Raw genomic sequence first — 20,404 nt, forward strand, 5'->3', positions numbered from 1 at the left:
CCCTTGTTGCCAAGAAGGCCAATGGCATTTTGGGATGTATAAGTAGGGGCATAGCGAGCAGATCGAGGGACGTGATCGTCCCCTCTATTCGACATTGGTGAGGCCTCATCTGGAGTACTGTGTCCAGTTTTGGGCCCCACACTTCAAGAAGGATGTGGATAAATTGGAGAGAGTCCAGCGAAGGGCAACAAAAATGATTAGGGGTCTGGAACACATGAGTTATGAGGAGAGGCTGAGGGAGCTGGGATTGTTTAGCCTGCAGAAGAGAAGAATGAGGGGGGATTTGATAGCTGCTTTCAACTACCTGAAAGGGGGTTCCAAAGCGGATGGCTCTAGACTGTTCTCAGTGGTAGCAGATGACAAAACGAGGAGTAATGGTCTCAAGTTGCAGTGGGGGAGGTTTAGATTGGATATTAGGAAAAACTTTTTCACTAAGAGGGTGGTGAAACACTGGAATGCGTTACCTAGGGAGGTGGTAGAATCTCCTTCCTTAGAGGTTTTTAAGGTCAGGCTTGACAAAGCCCTGGCTGGGATGATTTAACTGGGAATTGGTCCTGCTTCGAGCAGGGGGTTGGACTAGATGACCTTCTGGGGTCCCTTCCAACCCTTATATTCTATGATTCTATGATTCCTTTTCAAAGGTGGCTGCTTGTTTTGGGTGCGTGATTTGAGATGCTTCATTGGGGCCTGATCGCCAGAGGGTTGGCACTTTCTGAGCCCTTTAAGTTGCCTGAAGTTGGGCGCCCCAAAATCACGAGTCATTTCTGCAATTCTCAGCCACCCCGTCTCTTTGGAGAGTTGGACTGCACTGTAAATCTCTTGGGAAGTGTGCTTCTAAACCTTCCTGCTGATGGTGGGGTTTAGAGGTGCCTAAAGCTTTAATTCAGTTACACTTGGGTGTGCAGTGAAAACAGTCTGCCCCAGTGGGGGAGGAAGAGTTGTAAATGATGCGGTGAGCAGTTTACACACACACATGCGCGCGCGAATGACCTAGCACAGCCCACTTTGCTAGGGGCGTCAACCCTGCTCATGTGAGTCAGACCAATCAGAGCCTTTATCCTATCCAAATGAATATAGGAGGACCAGCCATGCCCTGAAATTGAGGCAGAATGAGTAGCGGAAAGCTGGAAAAGACACAGGAGTTGTGTATTTTACATACATTATTGCCTGCAGCCTCAGATCCATGGTCCAGTGTGTGGGATGCACATAGCAGGGGGGGGAGGAGTATTTTGGGTCAGTGTGAAGGAGCTGACGGGCTTTAACGGAGAGGCATACATACCAGTGTCTAGCTCTTGTGTTCCGCCACCACCCACGCAACAGATCAGAAGGGCTCGTGCCATGGAGGGGGGGCCGTCTGAAGCATCTGGGATTAGCCCCCTAATCTTCCTTGAGATGAAATAGTCATCACTGAGCATGGTCGGTAATTCTGTACTGCGGGCGCCTGGCTCACAGGTGGATAGCGTTTCTCTCTCCGTCTGTCTGCAATGGGGTAACCTTTCAACTTGTCAATTTCAAAATGTCAGGGAAGGTTGTAGGCACCAGTGGGCAGAACCCTATTGATCTGGGTGAAAGCAGAAGAACTGAAAGGAGCCCCGATGTGGGGAGAATTGGGAGAGGCACTCGGAGTCCTGGTATGGGAAGTGGGGGTTGGAGGGAGGCCCTGAAATAGAGGAGGACAGGAGGGAGGCGCACAGGGAGCTGGTGGGGGAGGATGGAGGGAGGCAAGGAGCCCCGTGCACAGTGATCTTTGCCGATAGCAGCAACAAGGTGTGAGCTGTAGCTCACGAAAGCTTATGCTCAAATAAATGTGTTAGTCTCTAAGGTGCCACAAGTCCTCCTTTTCTTTTTGCGAATACAGACTAGCACGGCTGCTACTCTGAAACCAGCAACAAGGTGTGAGATTCTCTAGTGTAAAGACAGACGGGAGGAGCCTGGGTTGAGACTGCTATGCAGATGGGGATAGTTAAAGGGGTGTGGATGAGGTGGAGGGATGGGGGCAGCACATTGCAGTTTGATCTGTTTAATGCTTAGAAGGCACTGAGTCGCGTCAATCATCAGACCCTTCCCGCCCACCCCCAAGGAGGGAGGCCTTTCTCCATCACCAGAAGAGCCCACTCTTAAAGCTCCACAACTCCCTTCCCCAAAGAACAGCCCTGTGGCCTCCAATCCCTCCTCCCCCTGCACTGCTCATTCTGTGCAGTTGGACCCTGCCCGGGCCAGCTAGACCCTAGCAGCTCATGTGGGGATTCTTGCCGGGGGCCCCAACAGGGGTGAGGTGGGAAAAGTGGGTCTCACATTTCAGCAGCCAGGAGCTCCCCCTACTTCCTGGCGCAGAAGCTCCCTGTCCGTGGTGCCCACTCAGAGTGGGAATTCACCTGTTCCAATGCCACGCACATCTAATAAGTAGCTGTTTGTCTAAGCACTCTCCCCAGAACCCGTTGGGTACAGATCCTGGGGTATTGCATGGTAAGCTTACGTTGCTGCCCGACACGCTGCTCCACCGGTCTCGGCTCCCTGCTTAATGGCACGTGTCCTGAGTGGCTAAAGCTGGGGAAATAATCGTAATGCTAATTCTCACCTCTGTAGCTTGCTAATGATTATGCATTAAACCCAGTAATGAAAGGGAAAACCTGGGCCATACTTTGCCTTATTGCTGACATTGGCTATAGAGGCCTCAGCCAGGCCTGGGCAGTGCCCAAAGAGCTTTGTGGTCCAGGGCTCTGACCCTGTGCTGCTGTGTCCATGCAGAGCACCGCCGACTCTAACAGTCCACCCATGCAACGTCAGTTGTGTGACTGGAGCCTGCAAGATAACAGGCGGCTGAGGCAAACGAGCAGTGGGGTGGGGACGGGTGAGGCAGGATGGGAGGATGTTGTAGCCTAGACAGCTTGTAGCCAATCAGAAGCAGTTATCCCAGCTCACAGCCCCTGCCTACTCGTTTCTCTGTGGGTGATACAAACGCTTGGGAGGGTAACCTGTGTGTCTAGCCCTTATGGGGGTTGAGGTCAGCGTGGGGAAGGCAGCAGGTTAGCTTGAGTGTAACACAAGGGTTACTTCACATGCAGCCCGGCAGGGACGCAGCACACCTACCTCTCCGACACACCATGGCCACCCTCGTATGGGTCAGGGTCATCCCTGGCACGTGTCTGCCCTGCCACCCTCGCCAGCTCTTCACCTGACTCTCTGTCACCCTGAACTGAGCGGTGTGAAAAGCCCTTGGTCTTGGCTCTCGCCAGATCCTGCCTGTTGCAGGCATGCGCCCAGGGCCAGAGCCTCTTTCTGGATTCCTAGAGGCTAAAGCCGGAAAGCGAGCCTTCTGCTGACCGAGTCTGACCTCTGGCATAGGAAAGGCCGGAGCGCTCCACCCAGTGCATCCGGCACCACGCCCGCAACTCGTGATTGAGCCAGAGCAGATCTGTTAGGCCGTGTCTACACTAGAGCACTTACAGCGGGACCGCTTTACTGACGCAGCTGCACCCCTGTAAGATCGCTCGAGTCGCTGCTCTGTGCCGAAGGGAGAGAGCTTCCCTGCTGACATAGCACTGTGCCTTTGTCAGTGTAACTTATGGCACACGGGTGTTTGTTTCACACCCCGGAGCGACCTAAGTTATACCTACAAAAGTGGGAGTGTAGACATGGCCTTAGAAAGACTTCAAGAGACTGAGATCACGTCCCTAGGTAAGCTGTCCCTATGGTCGATGGTCTCACTGTTAGCAGTGTACACCTTATGTCTAGTCTGATGTCTTACTGGGCAACGTAGACAGCCCAGTCCATGTCTTGCGAATGAGATTTCCAAAAGGGAGTCGTGATTTTGGCTGGCCCCAATGTTTGTTGCCAAACTGTAGGCATTTTAGAGGGCCCTGTCTTCCAGGGAGGGTTGAGCTCCCTCGGCCCTTAAAAATTAATCCTCTTTCAGGTGTGTCAAGCTGGGTGTCTGAAATCAGTAGCCATTGGCCCCTGGCTGTAACCTGATCTCCCAAAGTCCACAGACTATTGACATGTCAGTAAATGACTTGTCAGCTACACTCAGTGGCTGCTTGGGGCGTGGTGGGATGGGGAGGCCGTGGGTTCGTTGCTTCCTCTGCTTCGTGGCATGTGTGTTGTCTGCTGGGCTTCTTTATTTCAGCGTCCGAGCCGTTGCAAAGCAGATTGAATCTGCCAACTCCTTTGTTTAGCCAGGAACAGGCAGTGGGGGGTAGGGACAGGGAGTGCTTGTTTCAAGTTAAACAAGGCAATATTGCGGTTTCACTATCTGTATCCATCTCCCTTGTGGTTAGAAGCCTCTTAGCTTTACTGTCCTTTTTACCTTACACGCCCTTTTCCCAAAGAGGGCAGGGCTGGCCTTTCACTGGTGGCTTAATTGCGCTTTGATGGGTGTCAGTCTCCGGGACACAGGCCAGCTCATAGGCTCTCTTTCGGTGGTCGGGTTGGCGGGGGCCTTTCGGAAGTTGTAACTTTTTGGCTCAGGAAGGAAGTCTGTTTTCCTCCGAGTTCCCACTCCCTGTGGCTGTAGCTGGCAGCGTCTGATCCAGCAGTTACTGTTCCCACCCACACTCAGCTCAAACATGTGAACTGCAACATCTGCCAAACCCCGCATGTGTTTTGAGTTTATGGAGGCAGGAGCTTGGCCGCTGTCACTAGCTAAAGCAATAAGACATGGAGATGGAGCCATACCCTAGAAATGAACCTTTGAAAGCCACGTCTGTTACCTTCTTCGGTCAGTGCTGTAAAGTTACCCCTGCAGGAAAGGCTCCCTTATGGCTTAACTTGCTAAGAAACTCGGGTTGCCCCTTGTTAGCTGTGTGTGGCTTTTACTGCTAAACATTTACAGCAGCTCACCCAAGGATTTCAGAGCATGTAAATACGAGCCTCGCAGCCCCACCCCTGCGAGGCTAGAAATAATCATAGCTAGCTCTGACCCAGTCCTTCTCTTGAGTAGATCTCCATGTGCTTTACAAAGGAGCTCAGTATCATTATCCCCGTTTTACAGATGGGGAAACTGAGTCACAGAGGTGCCTCTCCCAAGGTCACCCAGCAGGTCAGGGACAGAGCTAGGAATAGAACCCAGTTCATGTGAGTCCCAGTCCAGTTCTCTGTCCACGAGGTCACACTGTCTGGTAGTAATCCATAGCAATGTGTCTGTCGTACAGCTGAGCAAACCGAGTCACAGAGAGAGGTAAAGCATCTCAGACAGGAACAGCCCAGTTCTCCTTCTGTTGTAGGGAGGATGCTGTGCTTTAGAAATACAGCCCTGGGGAAATGGGAGATTGGCGGAAGCTTCAAGCGTCTTCCTCTCCACTGTGTTGGTTTGTAAGATTCTGACTTTATGTATCTATTGCTAACTGCTCTCCCACCCCTTCCCCCACCTGCCCTTCCATTAGGACTGGCCCTTTGATGACGGCGCTCCTCCCCCCAGCAAAATAGTGGAAGACTGGCTCAACTTGCTGAAAACCAAGTTCTGCGAAGACCCTGGCTGCTGCGTGGCAGTTCATTGTGTGGCTGGCCTGGGCCGGTAAGTGAGGGCTCGAAAGGAGCTAGGAGCTGCCCTTAGGAAGAATAGCTAGATTTAAATATCTTGTTAAAGGGAGATGTCTCCTGTTACAACAAACTGCTAAGTCCCTTGAAGCTTACTGAGCTGCAGAGAAGGTAAATTCTCCCTCTTCCTTTGTGCAGTTGGCAGGGCTGTTCGTATCATCAGACCATGCTTGATGGGACTCATCTTGGCCTCTGTATTGTCAGGGCCCCTTCTTGTTTGGGGAGGGTCTTCCATGCAGCCACACAGGATGGGGACAAAAATCTTTTAACAAGAAAATGGGATTGTAAAAGTTCCGACGCTGGCAGGAGAAGCCAGGCCAGGTTAGAGAGACGAGATGGGGGAGGTCAAATCTTTTATTGGACCAACTTCTGTTGGGGAAAGAGACAAACCTTTGAACAACTCAAGCTTGAAAGTTTGTCTCTTTCCCCAACAGAAGTTGGTCCAGTAAAAGATCTGACCTCCCCCATCCTGTCTCACTAATATCCTGGGACCGACACAGCTACAACGCTGCACACAACAACGGAAGAGAGCTTAACTCCTTAGGGGTTTTTATAAACACCCTGGATTTCAACTCGATAGCCTCGCTCTTTAAGGGGGGAGGTGTGATCTAGAGAGCGTCCCTGGGGAGCAGCTGGGCCTCACACTTGTCCTCAGTGCAAGTTACCTAAAGCAGCTGTGGCCAGGCCGAGCAGGGGGTGTGTGTGTGTGTTAATGAGCAGTCTCCAGTCCTCAGCTGAAGCAGATTAGGATAGAATCATAGAAGGATCCTGATTCAGCAAACCACTGAAGTACATCCCATTGAAGTCCATGGGATTTAAACTTGTGCTGAAGCACGGAGGGGCCAGATTGAATAGTGGGGAAGGGAGTGGGACTCTTCTGAGCTCTGCCTGCGAGTCACCATGATGAGAGATCGCTCACCGCAGGTGTGCAAAATAGGAACTATGCTGGGCTCTTTGAGCTTGGCTTCCCCTCCGCGGGAGTTGACCGTGCCCATGGGCTCTGCCTGGCTTCTCAGTTTGGGTGGCTAAATAAATACAATGGTGGCAGCTCCCAGATGCCACCCACTTGGCTTTAATGGGAATTGGGCATTTGAATCCATGAGGTGGCTTTGAAGATCACAGCCCAACACCCCATGGTCTGGCTGGGTGGCGTGCATAACAGCTGTTCATTTTGCTCACTCCATTGCTTATTAAATCCCTTTAAGGTACCTGGGGAAAGAAAGGCAGGCACTACATAAATCAGTGACCTGGCCAAAACTGGGCAAGCTAAAGAGAGTGATGACTTTATACCTCTTCCCTGTATTTAGAGATGTGATCTGTCATTCCCTTGCAGGGCTTCTCGATCCTGGTCCCTGTCTGGGAACGAATCTCTCTTTTGGTTTAAAACCCGCCCCAGAAACAAAGCAGGATTCCAAGTGCAGGTTGTCACACAGTCGTCTGCAACAGCTTTTAATATGCTCTTGGAATCCTGTATCATTCACATACTGGAGTGTCACAACGACCTAGGTTGTATTAAGGTCTGTCATGTAAACGTGGCTTGTAAAATCTCCCCCCGTTAAAACTAGAAGCCACTTTTCAGACACTTTGTGTCTAGTCCACTTCGGTCTGGTTTGGTTTTTGTTTGTTTTATGGTTTGTTTGGTTTTTTTCCTTTAGTAGTCTACTTGAAAATCATTTGCCAAATTCCTCTGAAATCAAAGCTGTGTTTTATAGGGAGAGCAGTAGACAGGTGTAAGCTCTGTCCTCTCTTTATTTTATCCTCCTTGCTTTAAAAGGAGCATCGTTTCTCTAGGCATGGATATGCTGCACCTCAGAGCTCCAACCTCGAGTTAATTTTTGTGGCCAAACGCCAAAGCCTGAAACCCAGAATTTATGTGGTGGGAAATGGCAGTGAACACGCCACTATAACTGTGCTGCTGGGGTTTGCTCTGGGAACCTATTGTAGGAGAAGCTGGATGCAAGTGTGTCTGTTTCTGTGTGATCTCTGCGTGCTGTATAACCCGTTGATTTTGTGTGTGCATTCATGGTGCTGTGGGTTTAGCGTGGGGGGGATTGTTGATGTGATGACAGTAGGTTTGGGAAGAGTCCATGAGTTTTTTGGTGCTTTTTGTTCAAGGCTCTTATCACTGTTGGCATTTCTTTAATTAAAGTAGGAAGTGACTCCTCTTGTAATTACTTTCCAGAGCTCCTGTTCTCGTAGCCCTGGCTCTGATTGAGAGCGGGATGAAGTATGAAGATGCCATTCAGTTCATCAGACAGTAAGTGGCCTGGAATAAACCCCTCCACTGTGTGCCAAGCAGCAAATTGACAGTGTAAAATATCCAGAGTGACATGGCGTGCCCCAGGGAATAAATCGCCGGTGCTCACGAGAGGGGCAAGTCCTGTTTCAGAGCCGCACCGGGGGGCCGGGAGAGCATGAACTTGTGAACTCCTCTGAGCGGCTGGGTGGAAGCAGGGTGAAATAACCTTCAGAAACTTGCTTTATCCTCCCCTGAACTGGCAGGAGATGGAGAAAATGAGTCTCACGTGCCTGGTGGCTGCATAGAGAGGGAACGAAGCCTGTCATCCTCCTAGCTCTAAATTAGACACCATCTTCATATAAAAACAAACCTGGTGCTATATTTTTGTTTGCTTTCCCCCCGCAGCTGGCCTGTGCTCCATGGGTCAAGCTGTCTGTCGGGAGTCTGTGTGTGTAAATCGGTAGCCAGAGCTGAGCAGATCCAGCCCACTTTTTTTGCTGCTCATCATCAGTTGCTGTTTCCCCCGCTATGCTGGTGGTTGTGGGCCAGAGGGATCAGGGAATAATTAGTCGGCTAAACTCCTAGTGACCTATTAATGCAGAGTTCATTCTGGAGTCCTGAGCAGTTCATTAGCAGAGCTCGGATCCCCCAGGCGAAGGACTGCACCTTCAGTTCTGCTGCATTGACAGCTACTCGGTAAATGTAACAAAGATTGCAGAGGTCCTGGGCAGCGAAATAACTAAATGCTAAAGGGAAGGAAGGAAGGAGGCGAATGGATAAGTTGATTTCTAGACCAACAATCATCTTAATCAGAAGGCAGGCGCGGAAAGCAGCGAGGGTCATGCACTGTGTGTGTGTGTAAGAAGTTGACCAAACTCGCACGTGCTGTGACTGGTTGGTTTTTTTTTCATGACAGACGTTTCTATTTAGCCGGTCTGCAGGGCAGAGCAGTGGGGAGGGCTGTATGGCTCTCTGGCGTTCTTCGCTCCTGGGAACTCCACTCTTGACCATTCTGTTGGTCATAAGTCAGCCTAGGCTATAATAGACCTTTCTCGTAGCTGATACTTGCTGTTAGCCACTGTTTCTATATTTGTCTACAATCCCACTCTAGTCTTCATAATATATTCTGGTCCATGCCCTGCAGCTCCCATTTAGGACTGCAAAAATGGGGATTATTCTCTTTCCCCTTTCTCTGATGCCAGCTATGACTGCAGGAGGGAGAGAGGTTTTCCATGAACACCAAGTATGTCAGTCTCTATCTGTGGTCTGATCCCCAGTTCCTGTCCCAGATGATGAGTCCCACTCAGCTATTTCTGCTCAGGCTCCTCCTTCAGGCGCACTCCATTTTCATTGGAAAGGTTTCGTTGTGTATGTAGAACAGAGCAATTCAAAATGGAGGGTGTCAAGGTTCCTCCCCCACTCTGAACTCTAGGGTACAGATGTGGGGACCTGCATGAAAAACCTCCTAAGCTTATCTTTACCAGCTTAGGTCAAAACTTCCCCAAGGTACAAAATTTTACACCCGTTATCCTTGGAATGGCCGCTACCACCACCAAACTAATACTGGTTACTGGGGAAGAGCTGTTTGGACGCGTCTTTCCCCCCAAAATACTTCCCAAAACCTTGCACCCCACTTCCTGGACAAGGTTTGGTAAAAAGCCTCACCAATTTGCCTAGGTGACTACAGACCCAGACCCTTGGATCTTAAGAACAATGAACAATCCTCCCAACACTTGCACCCCCCCCTTTCCTGGGAAATGTTGGATAAAAAGCCTCACCAATTTGCATAGGTGACCACAGACCCAAACCCTTGGATCTGAGAACAATGAAAAAGCATTCAGTGTTTTACAAGAAGACTTTTAATAAAAAATAGCAGTAAATAGAAATAAAGAAATCCCCCCTGTAAAATCAGGATGGTAGATATCTTACAGGGTAATTAGATTCAAAAACATAGAGAACCCCTCTAGGCAAAACCTTAAGTTACAAAAAAGATACACAGACAGAAATAGTTATTCTATTCAGCACAATTCTTTTCTCAGCCATTTAAAGAAATCATAATCTAACACATACCTAGCTAGATTACTTACTAAAAGTTCTAAGCCTCCATTCCTGTTCTGTCCCTGGCCAAGACGACTACAGACAGACCCAGACCCTTTTTTCCTCTCCCTCCTCCCAGCTTTTGAAAGTATCTTGTCTCCTCATTGGTCATTTTGGTCAGGTGCCAGCGAGGTTACCTTTAGCTTCTTAACCCTTTACAGGTGAGAGGAGCTTTCCCCTGGCCAGGAGGGATTTCAAAGGGGTTTACCCTTCCCTTTATATTTATGACAGAGGGGTAAATCGGGGACTAGCAATAGAAGAGCCAATTAGCAGAATATGTGTTCTCCATAGTCTGTTATCGGTATTAGCCCAGTTTTAAATGCCCCAGAGCCAAGAGATTCCCACCATTTCCTTGGGAGAGGCTAATCCACAGCCTATTAGATCTCCCCGCTAGGGTACTGTTCAGCCTAAATTTCCCTCTGCTTAACTTCAGCCTGCGGGAGTTCGCTCCATCCCATATTTCTTGACTCCCCAGGTAACAGGGTTAGTGTAGCTGCAGACACGCAGGCCTCCTGCAGTCAAAGTTGGATTTGCTGCACAGCTGAGTGCAAGAGGGAGGACAGGGGAGAAATGCAGCTTTTAGGAACTTGCCCTCTGGCTTCACTAATTGAGCAGCAACCTCTCTGGCTTCGAACGCCCAGCCTGGGAGGTGCGTGATGTGTCCCCCAGAGCCTCTACGGCCACTTGCTGGCCATTGGGCCTGTTAGTCTTCTAGGGTTCTGCCTGGACACTGAGAGATGAGCGGGAGGCAGAGAGTGCCGGGGTGCAGGGCTGGTTCTCGGACGCTCCCCAGCCTTGGAGCACTAATGGCTTTCTCGTTGTGTTCCAGGAAGCGCAGGGGAGCCATCAACAGCAAGCAGCTAATGTACTTGGAAAAATACCGGCCAAAGCAGAGACTCCGATTCAAGGACCCTCACAACCACAAGAACAAATGCTGCATCATGTAACCTCAGCAACCTCTTGCCAAAACACACGCACAGACACACACATGCGGGCACGCAGGGTCGGACGGTGGAGTTGCGGGGAGCTTGGACAAAGTGGCACTGACCTTTCTTTGTAAATGGGGTGCTCTCTCTTTAAAGAATCGCTGCACCCCTGGCCAGCTAAGGTCGAGGAGGGAAGATGGTTAGGCATCTCGCTCCTGGTTTTAATGAACAGAGAATTAGCCCATCATTCCTCCCACCCCAAAAAATCTCCCTTCCCCCTCCTCACCCCTTCCCCACCTGCAGGCGGAGCTTGAGTTGATCTGAATTCTTTGCACTGAGAGTGAAAACCATCTGAACCCACCTGCAGGAAGAGATCTGTCTATGCCGTGCTGCCCTGGGGATGGGTTGCGGGAGGAAAAGCTGCAGAGAATTTGCCTGCTGCCTGGCGTGTGAACAGCCGCAGTCTGGCGATGTGTCAAATACGCTCTGTCGGGCCAGCCCCTTCCACTGGGTTTGCTGGATCGGGGGTTAGGACATGCTCTGAGGTTGGGTTTCCTCTCTGGTGACAGACATTCTTCCCTCTCTCTTCTCTCTGTGCTGCTCTTCATTAGGGCAGCACTGTTACGTGTCCCAGTGGGGCACGTAGCATCCAGAGCAAGTGGATTGTTTTATTTTCCTAAAGGGCTTCAGTAGAGCTGGCTCCAGTCAGTCACCTGGGGCAGAGTGTTGTTGAGGGAGGAGACGGCACTGTACAAACGCCGCTCCCTGGCTGAATTCCAGCCCTGCGCTGAACATCCCCCGTGTGTCTCGTGGGACCTTAACTCCACAGCAGAGAACTCAGTTCATTCAGATCTCAAGGGCTCTCTTCCCCCGCCCAGCTACCTCCCTCCTTTGCCTGAAAAGAACCTGGCCCAAGAGTTCCTTTTCTCCTTCTGAAATCAAATGGTCTTCTTTTGGGGGAGTGGGTTGTACACGGGGGTGAGGGGGTTTGGGAATGGAAGGGGAGTGCGTTGCTGTGGCCAGTAAAGGGTCTTCTAGCTGGGAGGAGAGGGGCTTAGGTGTGGATGCTAGCCCGCTGTTGGACAGGTGCATCCCAGAGCATATTCACACCCTCCAAATACAGACTCCGGGACTGGGTTGGTGCCGGGGCTGACAGGGAGGGAGAAGGGGCAGCCGGACAATTTGATGTCACAGAGGCAAAGCATGCGAGGGAGTTGGGAGTATGTGAAATTTCGGTCTCATTCTTGGATCGTAGGAGTTTCCCGTCTGGCTCAGCGTTAGTGTAACTAGCCAGGATCTGCTTGTTTCACCTTGAAACCCACCATCTGGCTGGAAGACTGAGCAGCTTCCTACATCAAGTGAACCCCAGGAGAGCACAAGGGGGCAGGTGGTGATATTGCTCTTGAAATTTGTCATCTTTTCCCTTCTGTCTGGGTCTGATCTTCCCCTTGGCACAGCGTCTGCTGCAGCAGCTTCCCGTTCGGGTAGCCAGCCCTCCGCGGTGACGTCCACCTTTGGCCATGACCCGTGGCTGGGGTTAGGTACCACTGCCTTCGGGGAAACAACATGCAAGGGGCTAAGAGATGTTGGGTTCTCTCCTGATTGCTGCAGCTGTAACCCCAGGCTCCCCCGGCAGCTTGGGGAAATGAGCTGAGATCCTCTCCCTTGACACACATGGCCTGCATAAGTGCATTACCCAGGAAAGGGGAGCACCTCGGTTACAGAAGGAGGCCAGTCCAGCGAAGCGGTGACTCCAGAACTCTGCTTCGGCAGAGATGCCCAGATTTGTAGGGGGACCGGGGATTGGGCCTCCGCAGAAAGGTACTACTATTCTGTCTTACCCCTTCCTCCATTCTAAGGAATCCAGGGGAGAGCAAGTGGCCGGTCTTCTCCTGGACTGCAGGTGTCAGCTTCCCTAGAGCACTGCCCACGTGTGTCCTGTCACCTCTTACCTCTTTATTAAATGCACAAGCTTTACAAAATGGGAAGATGTTTAATGTGCTGCTTGTGTGATGATGGGAACGGGTGCTGCCGTGGGCAGCGTTTGGCTCAGATGCCGTCGCTGAGGGCTAGCGGGCAGAGCACACAGCGAGTGCCCACAATCACAGCTCCGTCATACGCTTCCCCTGTGGCTTGTGCCCATCACATCACGTGTGTGTGTGTCCGTGTCCCGAAAGAGGAGATGAGAGGGGCTGGGAGGATGGATGCAAAGCGCCAAGCAGCCATTGAGTGTTAGGGGAGTGCTGCGTGGTGGTGTCCTCCAGGAAGCTGCCCCTGCTAATCTGCATGAAAGTCGCTGGGGTTCTAGGTTTGGAGAGGGGGTAGGAAAGGCCAATCTCTTGCATGCAGGTCCTGTGGCGGGGAAGGATTAAGAAATTCTTCCTCCAAATCCTGCATCCATTTCTAAGGGCTCTCTGCTACACCGTGAGCGGAGGGGAGCCTGTGCCTGAAGAAAGGGGAGATTCCATGTGGGCAGCCTGCTCTGATTGGAAGGGGCAGGTGAGATGGGCACATCCAAACAGGTGCCACTTGCTTCTGACCCAGTGCCCCTGGGCTTGGGGAGTGCAGTGCTCCCCCGTGGGCATGGGGAGGGAGAACAGCTTGGAAACCCCTGGAGTCTTCCCTTCTCTATATGGCTCCCTTCTGTGTCGGGAAGAATAGGGCCCCGTGTTTCTTCACCGGTGGTGAGGACTGGCATGGCCCGTGCCATTGCTTTTCCCTGTGGCTGTGCATTTCTCCGCGCTCAGAACAAGGGGGCTCAGAAATCACCCACTGCTGGCTTGCTTTTCCCTAACCACCAGCCAATTGGGGAAGGGGGTCTCTAAAGGGATTTCAGTGACACTTCTCAGAGATGCAGCCCCAGGGAAGGGTTTTTCCCTCCTTCTCAGCCCCCTGGCTGTTCCAGGTTCTGCCATGAGCTGGCGAGCCCCACATTATCTCCCCTGCCCCCAGTATCCAGGAACTAGCGATTGTTTAAAACTGGGGCGGGAAGCAGCCACCTTCCCTTGTGGCAGACGAATCTGCAATGCAAGGAGTGTTTGTGGGGGAGGGAGATGCAGGAACACCGCCCACGGGATCTCTGGGTCGCCACTGCACGTGCTTTCTTGTGGGGCTCCGGTGAACCTAGCGATAGGGAGTTCTCCACCCAGCCGCTGTCCTGAGTCGCTCTCTGAGCATGCCCAGGCGCTGCCGAGGACGCTTTGCACGGCCCGCTGTTGAAGGCCATGTGACATGGAAGATGGCCGATTTTCACCCTCCCCGCTGTGTGGTGGAGAATGGAACGTGCTGGCCCGGTGTGAGCACGGCTTCAGCGGTGCTGTGCCAACTCAACCCCTCTGCGTGGGTCAGTCCGAGAGGAGAGGTCATGCCTCTTCCGCTGTCCCCTCTAAGTTTGGGGGCAAGCTTGGGGGTAAGGGGGCAAATTGCCCTCCCTCCAGCCTGTACACTGCTGTATGCTTCCCAGTTTGTCAGTGCTATCGGCTTTGACCTCGCCTGGGTTCCAGCTCAGGATCTCTGTAAGCAGGCGCCTCCTTGTCGGGCATTCGAAGCGTGGATGGGCTCAGCAATTCATCTTCCCCAGCCCAGCCCACAACCTCTCCTGCTGCCCTGCAGCCAGCAGTAAAGATGGAACCCTCCAGTCTAGAAAGAGGCGCTGATGCCAGAGGTACTCCAAGCAAAACAGCCTGCAAGGTCACCCGTGCCCTGGGCGTGCTTCAAACTCCTCCTCTGAGTCGGCACCTGGCTTGGCTTTGGAATCTGCCTTGACGTGCTCCGCGGCAGCACAACCCATTGACCCTGCACACACCCTCCCCCAAGTGAAATCCTTAACGCAGGCACGCTGGAGCATGGGTGTGTGTAAACACATGGCGACAATTACATCATAAACACCGCTGGGTGTGCTTATGGGGCGGCTGTCCAGTGGCAGAACTGACGTATTTAAACACCCATCACAACATGCTTTTCAAAATGTGTTTTCTTCTTGCAAGGGCAGGAATTAACGGATGAAAAATGGAACATATTTGCCTTCCACGAATCCTCCGGCCTTTCTTCTCTCATCAGCTCCATTTCCAAGCACTGCAGGGCACTGCAGCACGTCTATCAAGGAACAGGGGCTGGAAGTCCCCGCCAAGGGAAAGAAGAATATAAACTTCCCCCCTGAGCAGAACACAAAGAAATGATGAGAAAAGATCCACAGTGCAAAACCTTCCTTCTGGGGAAGCCAACCCAAGTTGTTCATGCTTATTGCATCCCGAATTGGAAATGTAGCCCATGCGTGCAGGCCCACTCACCTGCCGTGCTGGCCAACCACAAAGCCATGAATGGAAAGGACTCGGCCCCTCTGCGTAGTTTGTGATTGTAACTCATCATTGTAGAATCTTCCATGACTGTCCCGTGGGGATCATAAATGGGGATTACATATGCTGATTTCATCTGCGCCTTGTCAGTAATAGAAACGTAGGACAGAACCTATTCATGTGGATGGGCCCAGATGATCAACAATGATCTTGAGTGGCTCTGCTTTTGAGGTGCCCAACCTGAGCTGCCTTAGAGGGGCGTTGACTTCCAAAAAGTGCTGACGATCAGGCACCATTGAAAGTCTCAAATTCTGGGCCCCTAAAACTGGACAGTCACCAGCCACTCCTGCAAATCTGTGCCCTGCAGCTTCCCGTCTGATCTCGTGAAGAAGGCTTTATAGATTCTTCTGGCATCTGCCAAGGAACCAGTGTAGGTTTAATGACTTCATGCTGCATAACTTATTCGCAAACCGTCTCCGGTGCTGCCTCTCCTCTACCCCAAACGCCACCTCCTGAGTCACAGCCGGCACTTCACAGGATGCTCACGCTGAGGCCAAGCCCAAGGGGTTGGTTAGTAGCGTTATTCCCCCAGCTGGTACTGTGCGCTGCTGGGAGACTGTGGTGACCTCGGGTCTGCACCACACTGAGCAATCAGCCGCTTTCACAGTGCCCCTGAGCAGGGCTGTGTTTCTGTGCCAGCAGCTCGTCTCTCATCTGCCTCCGGATCTTGGCAGGAATCTCCCACAAGGTCACTGCTGTTAGATGGAAGTGAGACGACACTGAGGTACTGTCTGTCTAGATAGTGTAGAGTAAGAGCGCTCTCACCAGCCCTGTCTTTGATTTGCTACCAGGATCCTCCATGCTAGGGGATACACTTCTCCACACAAAGGAGCTCCTTAAATTCACATGGCGACATCCACGGTGGTTCTCCACTGTCAGAATCCAGGGCACAGAAATCCCCATCTTGGTTTAACCTGACATTAGTGGGTGCTCTACAGATCCGCGCAGGGTAGGAGAGAGTAGTGTGTTGCTGAGTATCAATGAGGTTAGAGATGGGACAGACCTGCTGCAGCAGTAGCCCGGAGGGGATTAAGTTTGGTGTTTAACTGATGCAGATTGGATGCTCTGTTTCTCTCTGGTTTGCTCCTGGAGCGTTTATTTGCAGGCGTTCACAACAGATGCTGTCGCCACTGGGTATTTGCACTGTGATTGTAGGTTCTCCTAACTTCTGCCCCATGTCCTAGGAGTACATACATCTCCACCCAACCCATCCCCTGCTCTCTGTGGGACACCCACCCAGCTCCCATGAACTCCCTTGGCGTTTCTCCTCCAGTCCACTTCACTAGCACGTTTCACCTGGGCAAGAAGCCAGCACGATAGGGGACTGGGCAGGGGTGGGGGCGAGGCATGGAGGAGAAGGGTGTCAATCGTGAACTGCTGTTGCAGTCCGTGGCAGCAGGATTGTACCCTACATGTGGAGCCCTTGGCAGGTTAGGACAGGAACAGGGATCCTCGTGGATGTATCATGAGTTACTTTAGAGGGCTGCAAAGTTAACCCCCATCAGTGCTGCTTTCGTCCAGGGGTGGTGGGAGGGTGTTCTTGGGCCTCTTGGCCAAAATGCCTGGAGTGTCTCCATACACCCCCAGATCACAGCAGGCTGCAGCCATGTTGCTCCCCTAGTACAATCCATGTACCCTGCTGATAAATCCTCTTTTCCATCACATGACGGGCCTGCGAGAATACTGCACCCTGTAGCTTTCTCGCCCTCCCCTCCTGACCCTAATCCTCAGGGTAACGGCACTGCGGCCCAGGATGAGCAGGGATGTGCATCGGCACGAGCGCTTAGGGCATTCAGTGTGGGTCGGTGGCACGGCATAGTGCAGAGTGGCAATGGGTTTGGATCTGGTACGCTCCTCGGGGGGAGTGTGAGAGCTCCACCCGGTTCGGTTATGGGAGCCCCTTTGTGCCGCCCCCACCCCCATGAAGAGTTCAGAGATTGAAACAAGTGGCTCTTGTCTGTACTGGGGGGTGGGATCTGAACTCGGGGGGCGTTCTCTTTGGAGGGGGCTGGATGGGGACAAGTCACAGGATAAATCAGGATCAATTCCATTGGCATCATGGAGCATGTAGAACTGATGTGACAGGAGACCGCTGTCTCCGCCTTGCTTTGAAGATTGGTATTGTGAACTCCCTCTGAAGGCCTCTGTGTGTTAAAATGGTGCCCAGTTTTCCAGGTCACTGCAAAACCATGCCCCCCTTAGCTGCTGTCATTGGTTTTTGATAGACACCTCTCTCCTGTGACGGAACTTGTTACCTCCTTTTGCTGAGTGGTGTTCTGTGTACGAGACCCCGATGGTTTTGGTCAGGGAGCGGGGAGGGTTCTCATGTCTCGGGCTCTCAGCTGGTTAAGAAGGGTCAGTCCAGTAGAAGTTCTCTGAGGAAATCTTTGTGCCTGCACAGTCATTACTTGCAAGTAAAAGCGATTGAGTGGAGCAGAGCTGGGGGTGGGAGGGAGGGTGGGGAATACCTGTACAGAAAAGGGATGGCGTCTTAAAGATGCAGTTTTAAAGCCTGGGGTTAGGATTGTCTAGATGGGACTAACAAAATCAAGCAGAAAAAGTGCTCAGATTTTCCTCAAAAAGAACAGGAGGACTTGTGGCACTTTAGAAACTAACCAATTTATTTGAGCATAAGCTTTCGTGAGCTACATGCATCCGATGAAGGGAGCTGTAGCTCACGAAAGCTTATGCTCAAATAAATTGGTTAGTCTCTAAGGTGCTAGAAGTCCTCCTTTTCTTTTTGCAGATACGGACTATCACGGCTGCTACTCTGAAACCAGATTTTCCTGTTTATCTCTAACATTTGCCACCATTTCTGGCTAGTAGCGACAGTTTTTGACGGCCAACCAGAGCAATATCTCCCCCACACACACACACACGGAACGGATGAGAGGATCTGCCGTTTCTCCTTCTCACCCCTGACATTGCTGCATCATTTCAGTGGCTTGATTCAAAGCTGGACTGTCTTTGCCTTGCCCCTCGCGCATGCGGCATTTCAGCAGTTGCACGGGTCTGGATAGAGGATGTTTGCTTTTGACTTCCTCCCACCAGCTCCTTGGCTGAGTCATTCCTCATGATGACCTGCAAAGAAGGGGGGAAAAAAACAGCTTTGTGCCTTTTTGTGCTTCGTGGTCCAAGATTTCCAAATGTGGGTGTAGAAAGGGAGGCTCCTAAACCCATTTTTAGGCAGCTAAAATGAAAGGGGCCTGGTTTTTTCAGAAGGGCTGAGCAGCCATCCTCTCGCTGTGTTCAGTGGGTGCTGAGCACTTTCCCTCTGGACGGAGGAGCCTGACTTGAGGTTCCAATTTCTGAACAGCTTGGCCGCGAAGTGTTTTCAAAGGCAATAGAAAAGGCCTGACATGTTGGGATTTTTCCTGCTGTGTCCACCCTTTCTTCCTGGGAGGTTCCCCAGACAATTGGAAAGCAAGCAGGTTTCAGATACTGGAGGCATCATAACCATGAAATGAGGCTTGCTGGATGGTGGAAGTGATTTATATTTGTGTTTGGTTTTGCTAACCCTTGTTTCTATCAAACACCCAACAAACTCTTGGAAGAAGAGAATTCGTAGTTAAAGAATTGTCCTTAATTGAAGTGGCCAGGGCATCAAGACCGTCCCCGAATCACTTCTCTGGATCATCCCAGCAAAACTAGGGCAAAACCTGATTGACATTCCTGATGTTTCAAATAAAAAACAAACAGGAGAGATAAATATTTCATGTCTCCTTTGTCTATCATAAGGAAGCAAAAAAAAAAAAGACATAAACTGAGCTGTAGGCACCATAGACCATATCCTTCTTCCCTTCCCTGTAAAATGAATTCTCTTAAATATTTAAATTCCTACCACTGACACTGTGCCAAACCCTAGCATGTATTTCAGACCCTCAGCATGATCGCTATAAACAGGCACACTGTAGCCAGCATCTGAAGAACCTTTGTGCTATTCATGAAGGAGAGGAATTGTCTCACTGAGCTTGAGTGGGGGTGGGAAATGTTAACCGGGGCGGGGAGGGGCATTTCCTCTGTGTGTGTGTGTGTGTGTGTTACAATGTTTTGGCTTAAAATGATCATGTTTTCCCTTCTGTTCTCAATGCTTTGTGATAAAAAAAAAAATAGAAAATACTGAAAGGTGACAGTGGTGAGGAGTGTGAAATACCCGTGTAAATGGCCACTTTTTCACCTGAGGTTTGTTTCTACCTATTTAAAGATTGTGTTATTGGTAAATTATGTTGTGGGTTTTGAGATAAAGCCACCACCTCCATGCTTGGGCTGAAGGAGCTTTCAGCAACAGGGTTATTACCCCGTTAGCCAATTTGGGAAGAGGCAGGGTCTCGTCTGTCGAAACAAAATGAGGGTTAAGTTGCTTTATTTTTCAAAACTGACACAAGGAAGCAAAAGAAAGATCCTTTTTTAAACTGCAGTTTACAAGTTCTTCTATCCCGTTTGCGTCTAACCACTTGGCTACATAGGCAGCTTCAGCTTTTGGTCGTCTTATGGATACTGTCTGGTGAGGCAAGAATTCGCCCGGTGTCTTTGCTCAGTGTGGGGCCATGAGACACTGGGCATCACATTTTCAAGCATATAACCAACATTCTTAGGGGGGTTTTTTTAGTCTTCTGCTTTACTTTAGATAATATTCTCCTGAAAGAACTCTTGATTTCCCAGCTGTTTCTTTCTCAGCAACAAAGAACTGCATATAGTTTTCCTTTTAATCTCCATGGGCAATCTTAGTAGTATGTAGATTAAGCCCAATGACTTTTTTGGTCTGAGCCATAGCTAAATTATTATATCCAGTGCTTTTATACCAGACAGCATCACTTGGGTTATGCAGATGAGGTATAGGATCTTGACACTTTATAACCTTTTTTAAAAGAAAAGTCTGTTTACTTATGTCTTGTGTAAAATTGTATGCCTTTTAGTAATCACTTTTTTGAGTTTTATGAAATTCCTAAAGTGGATTAAGGGGGTTTTGCCTCCAGCAACAACAGCAAAATAAAAATAAAAGGGTTCACTGTTTTGTACATTGTGTTGTGGACTTTTCTTCAGTGTTCACCTTCGAGCTTTTGCAGATCAGGTGCTCTGTGTTCAAGCTTGTTAGGCATGGCTTGTGTTAGGGGGGTGCTTAGGGGACGTCTACGCGGCAGCATGTCTCAGAACGCGGCTCGACAGACTCAGGCTCACAGGGCTCAGGCTACTGCATCAAAAATCGCCCTGTAGTCCTGGCTTGGGCTGGAGCTTTGGCTCTGAAGCCTCCG

At 50.8% G+C, this 20,404-nt stretch overlaps 1 protein-coding gene across 11 annotated transcripts in view; it reads left to right on the forward strand.

Moving 5' to 3' along the window:
- PTP4A3 (protein tyrosine phosphatase 4A3) overlaps nt 1–20,170 on the forward strand; it is a 170,840-nt gene extending 150,670 nt beyond the window's left edge. For all 11 annotated transcript variants that reach the window (XM_048841771.2, XM_075124909.1, XM_048841772.2 and 8 more), the window contains 3 exons: nt 5,382–5,512; nt 7,718–7,792; nt 10,701–20,170. In XM_048841771.2, coding sequence (XP_048697728.1) covers nt 5,382–5,512; nt 7,718–7,792; nt 10,701–10,818 — 324 coding nt within the window. In that variant the 3' untranslated portion in view covers nt 10,819–20,170. The remainder of the gene's footprint in view (nt 1–5,381; nt 5,513–7,717; nt 7,793–10,700) is intronic.
- The last annotated feature ends 234 nt before the right edge of the window (nt 20,171–20,404 follow it).

The sequence above is a fragment of the Caretta caretta genome, chromosome 2 (genome assembly GCF_965140235.1).
Source record: "Caretta caretta isolate rCarCar2 chromosome 2, rCarCar1.hap1, whole genome shotgun sequence".
In the NCBI taxonomy this organism is placed as follows: domain Eukaryota; kingdom Metazoa; phylum Chordata; order Testudines; family Cheloniidae; genus Caretta; species Caretta caretta.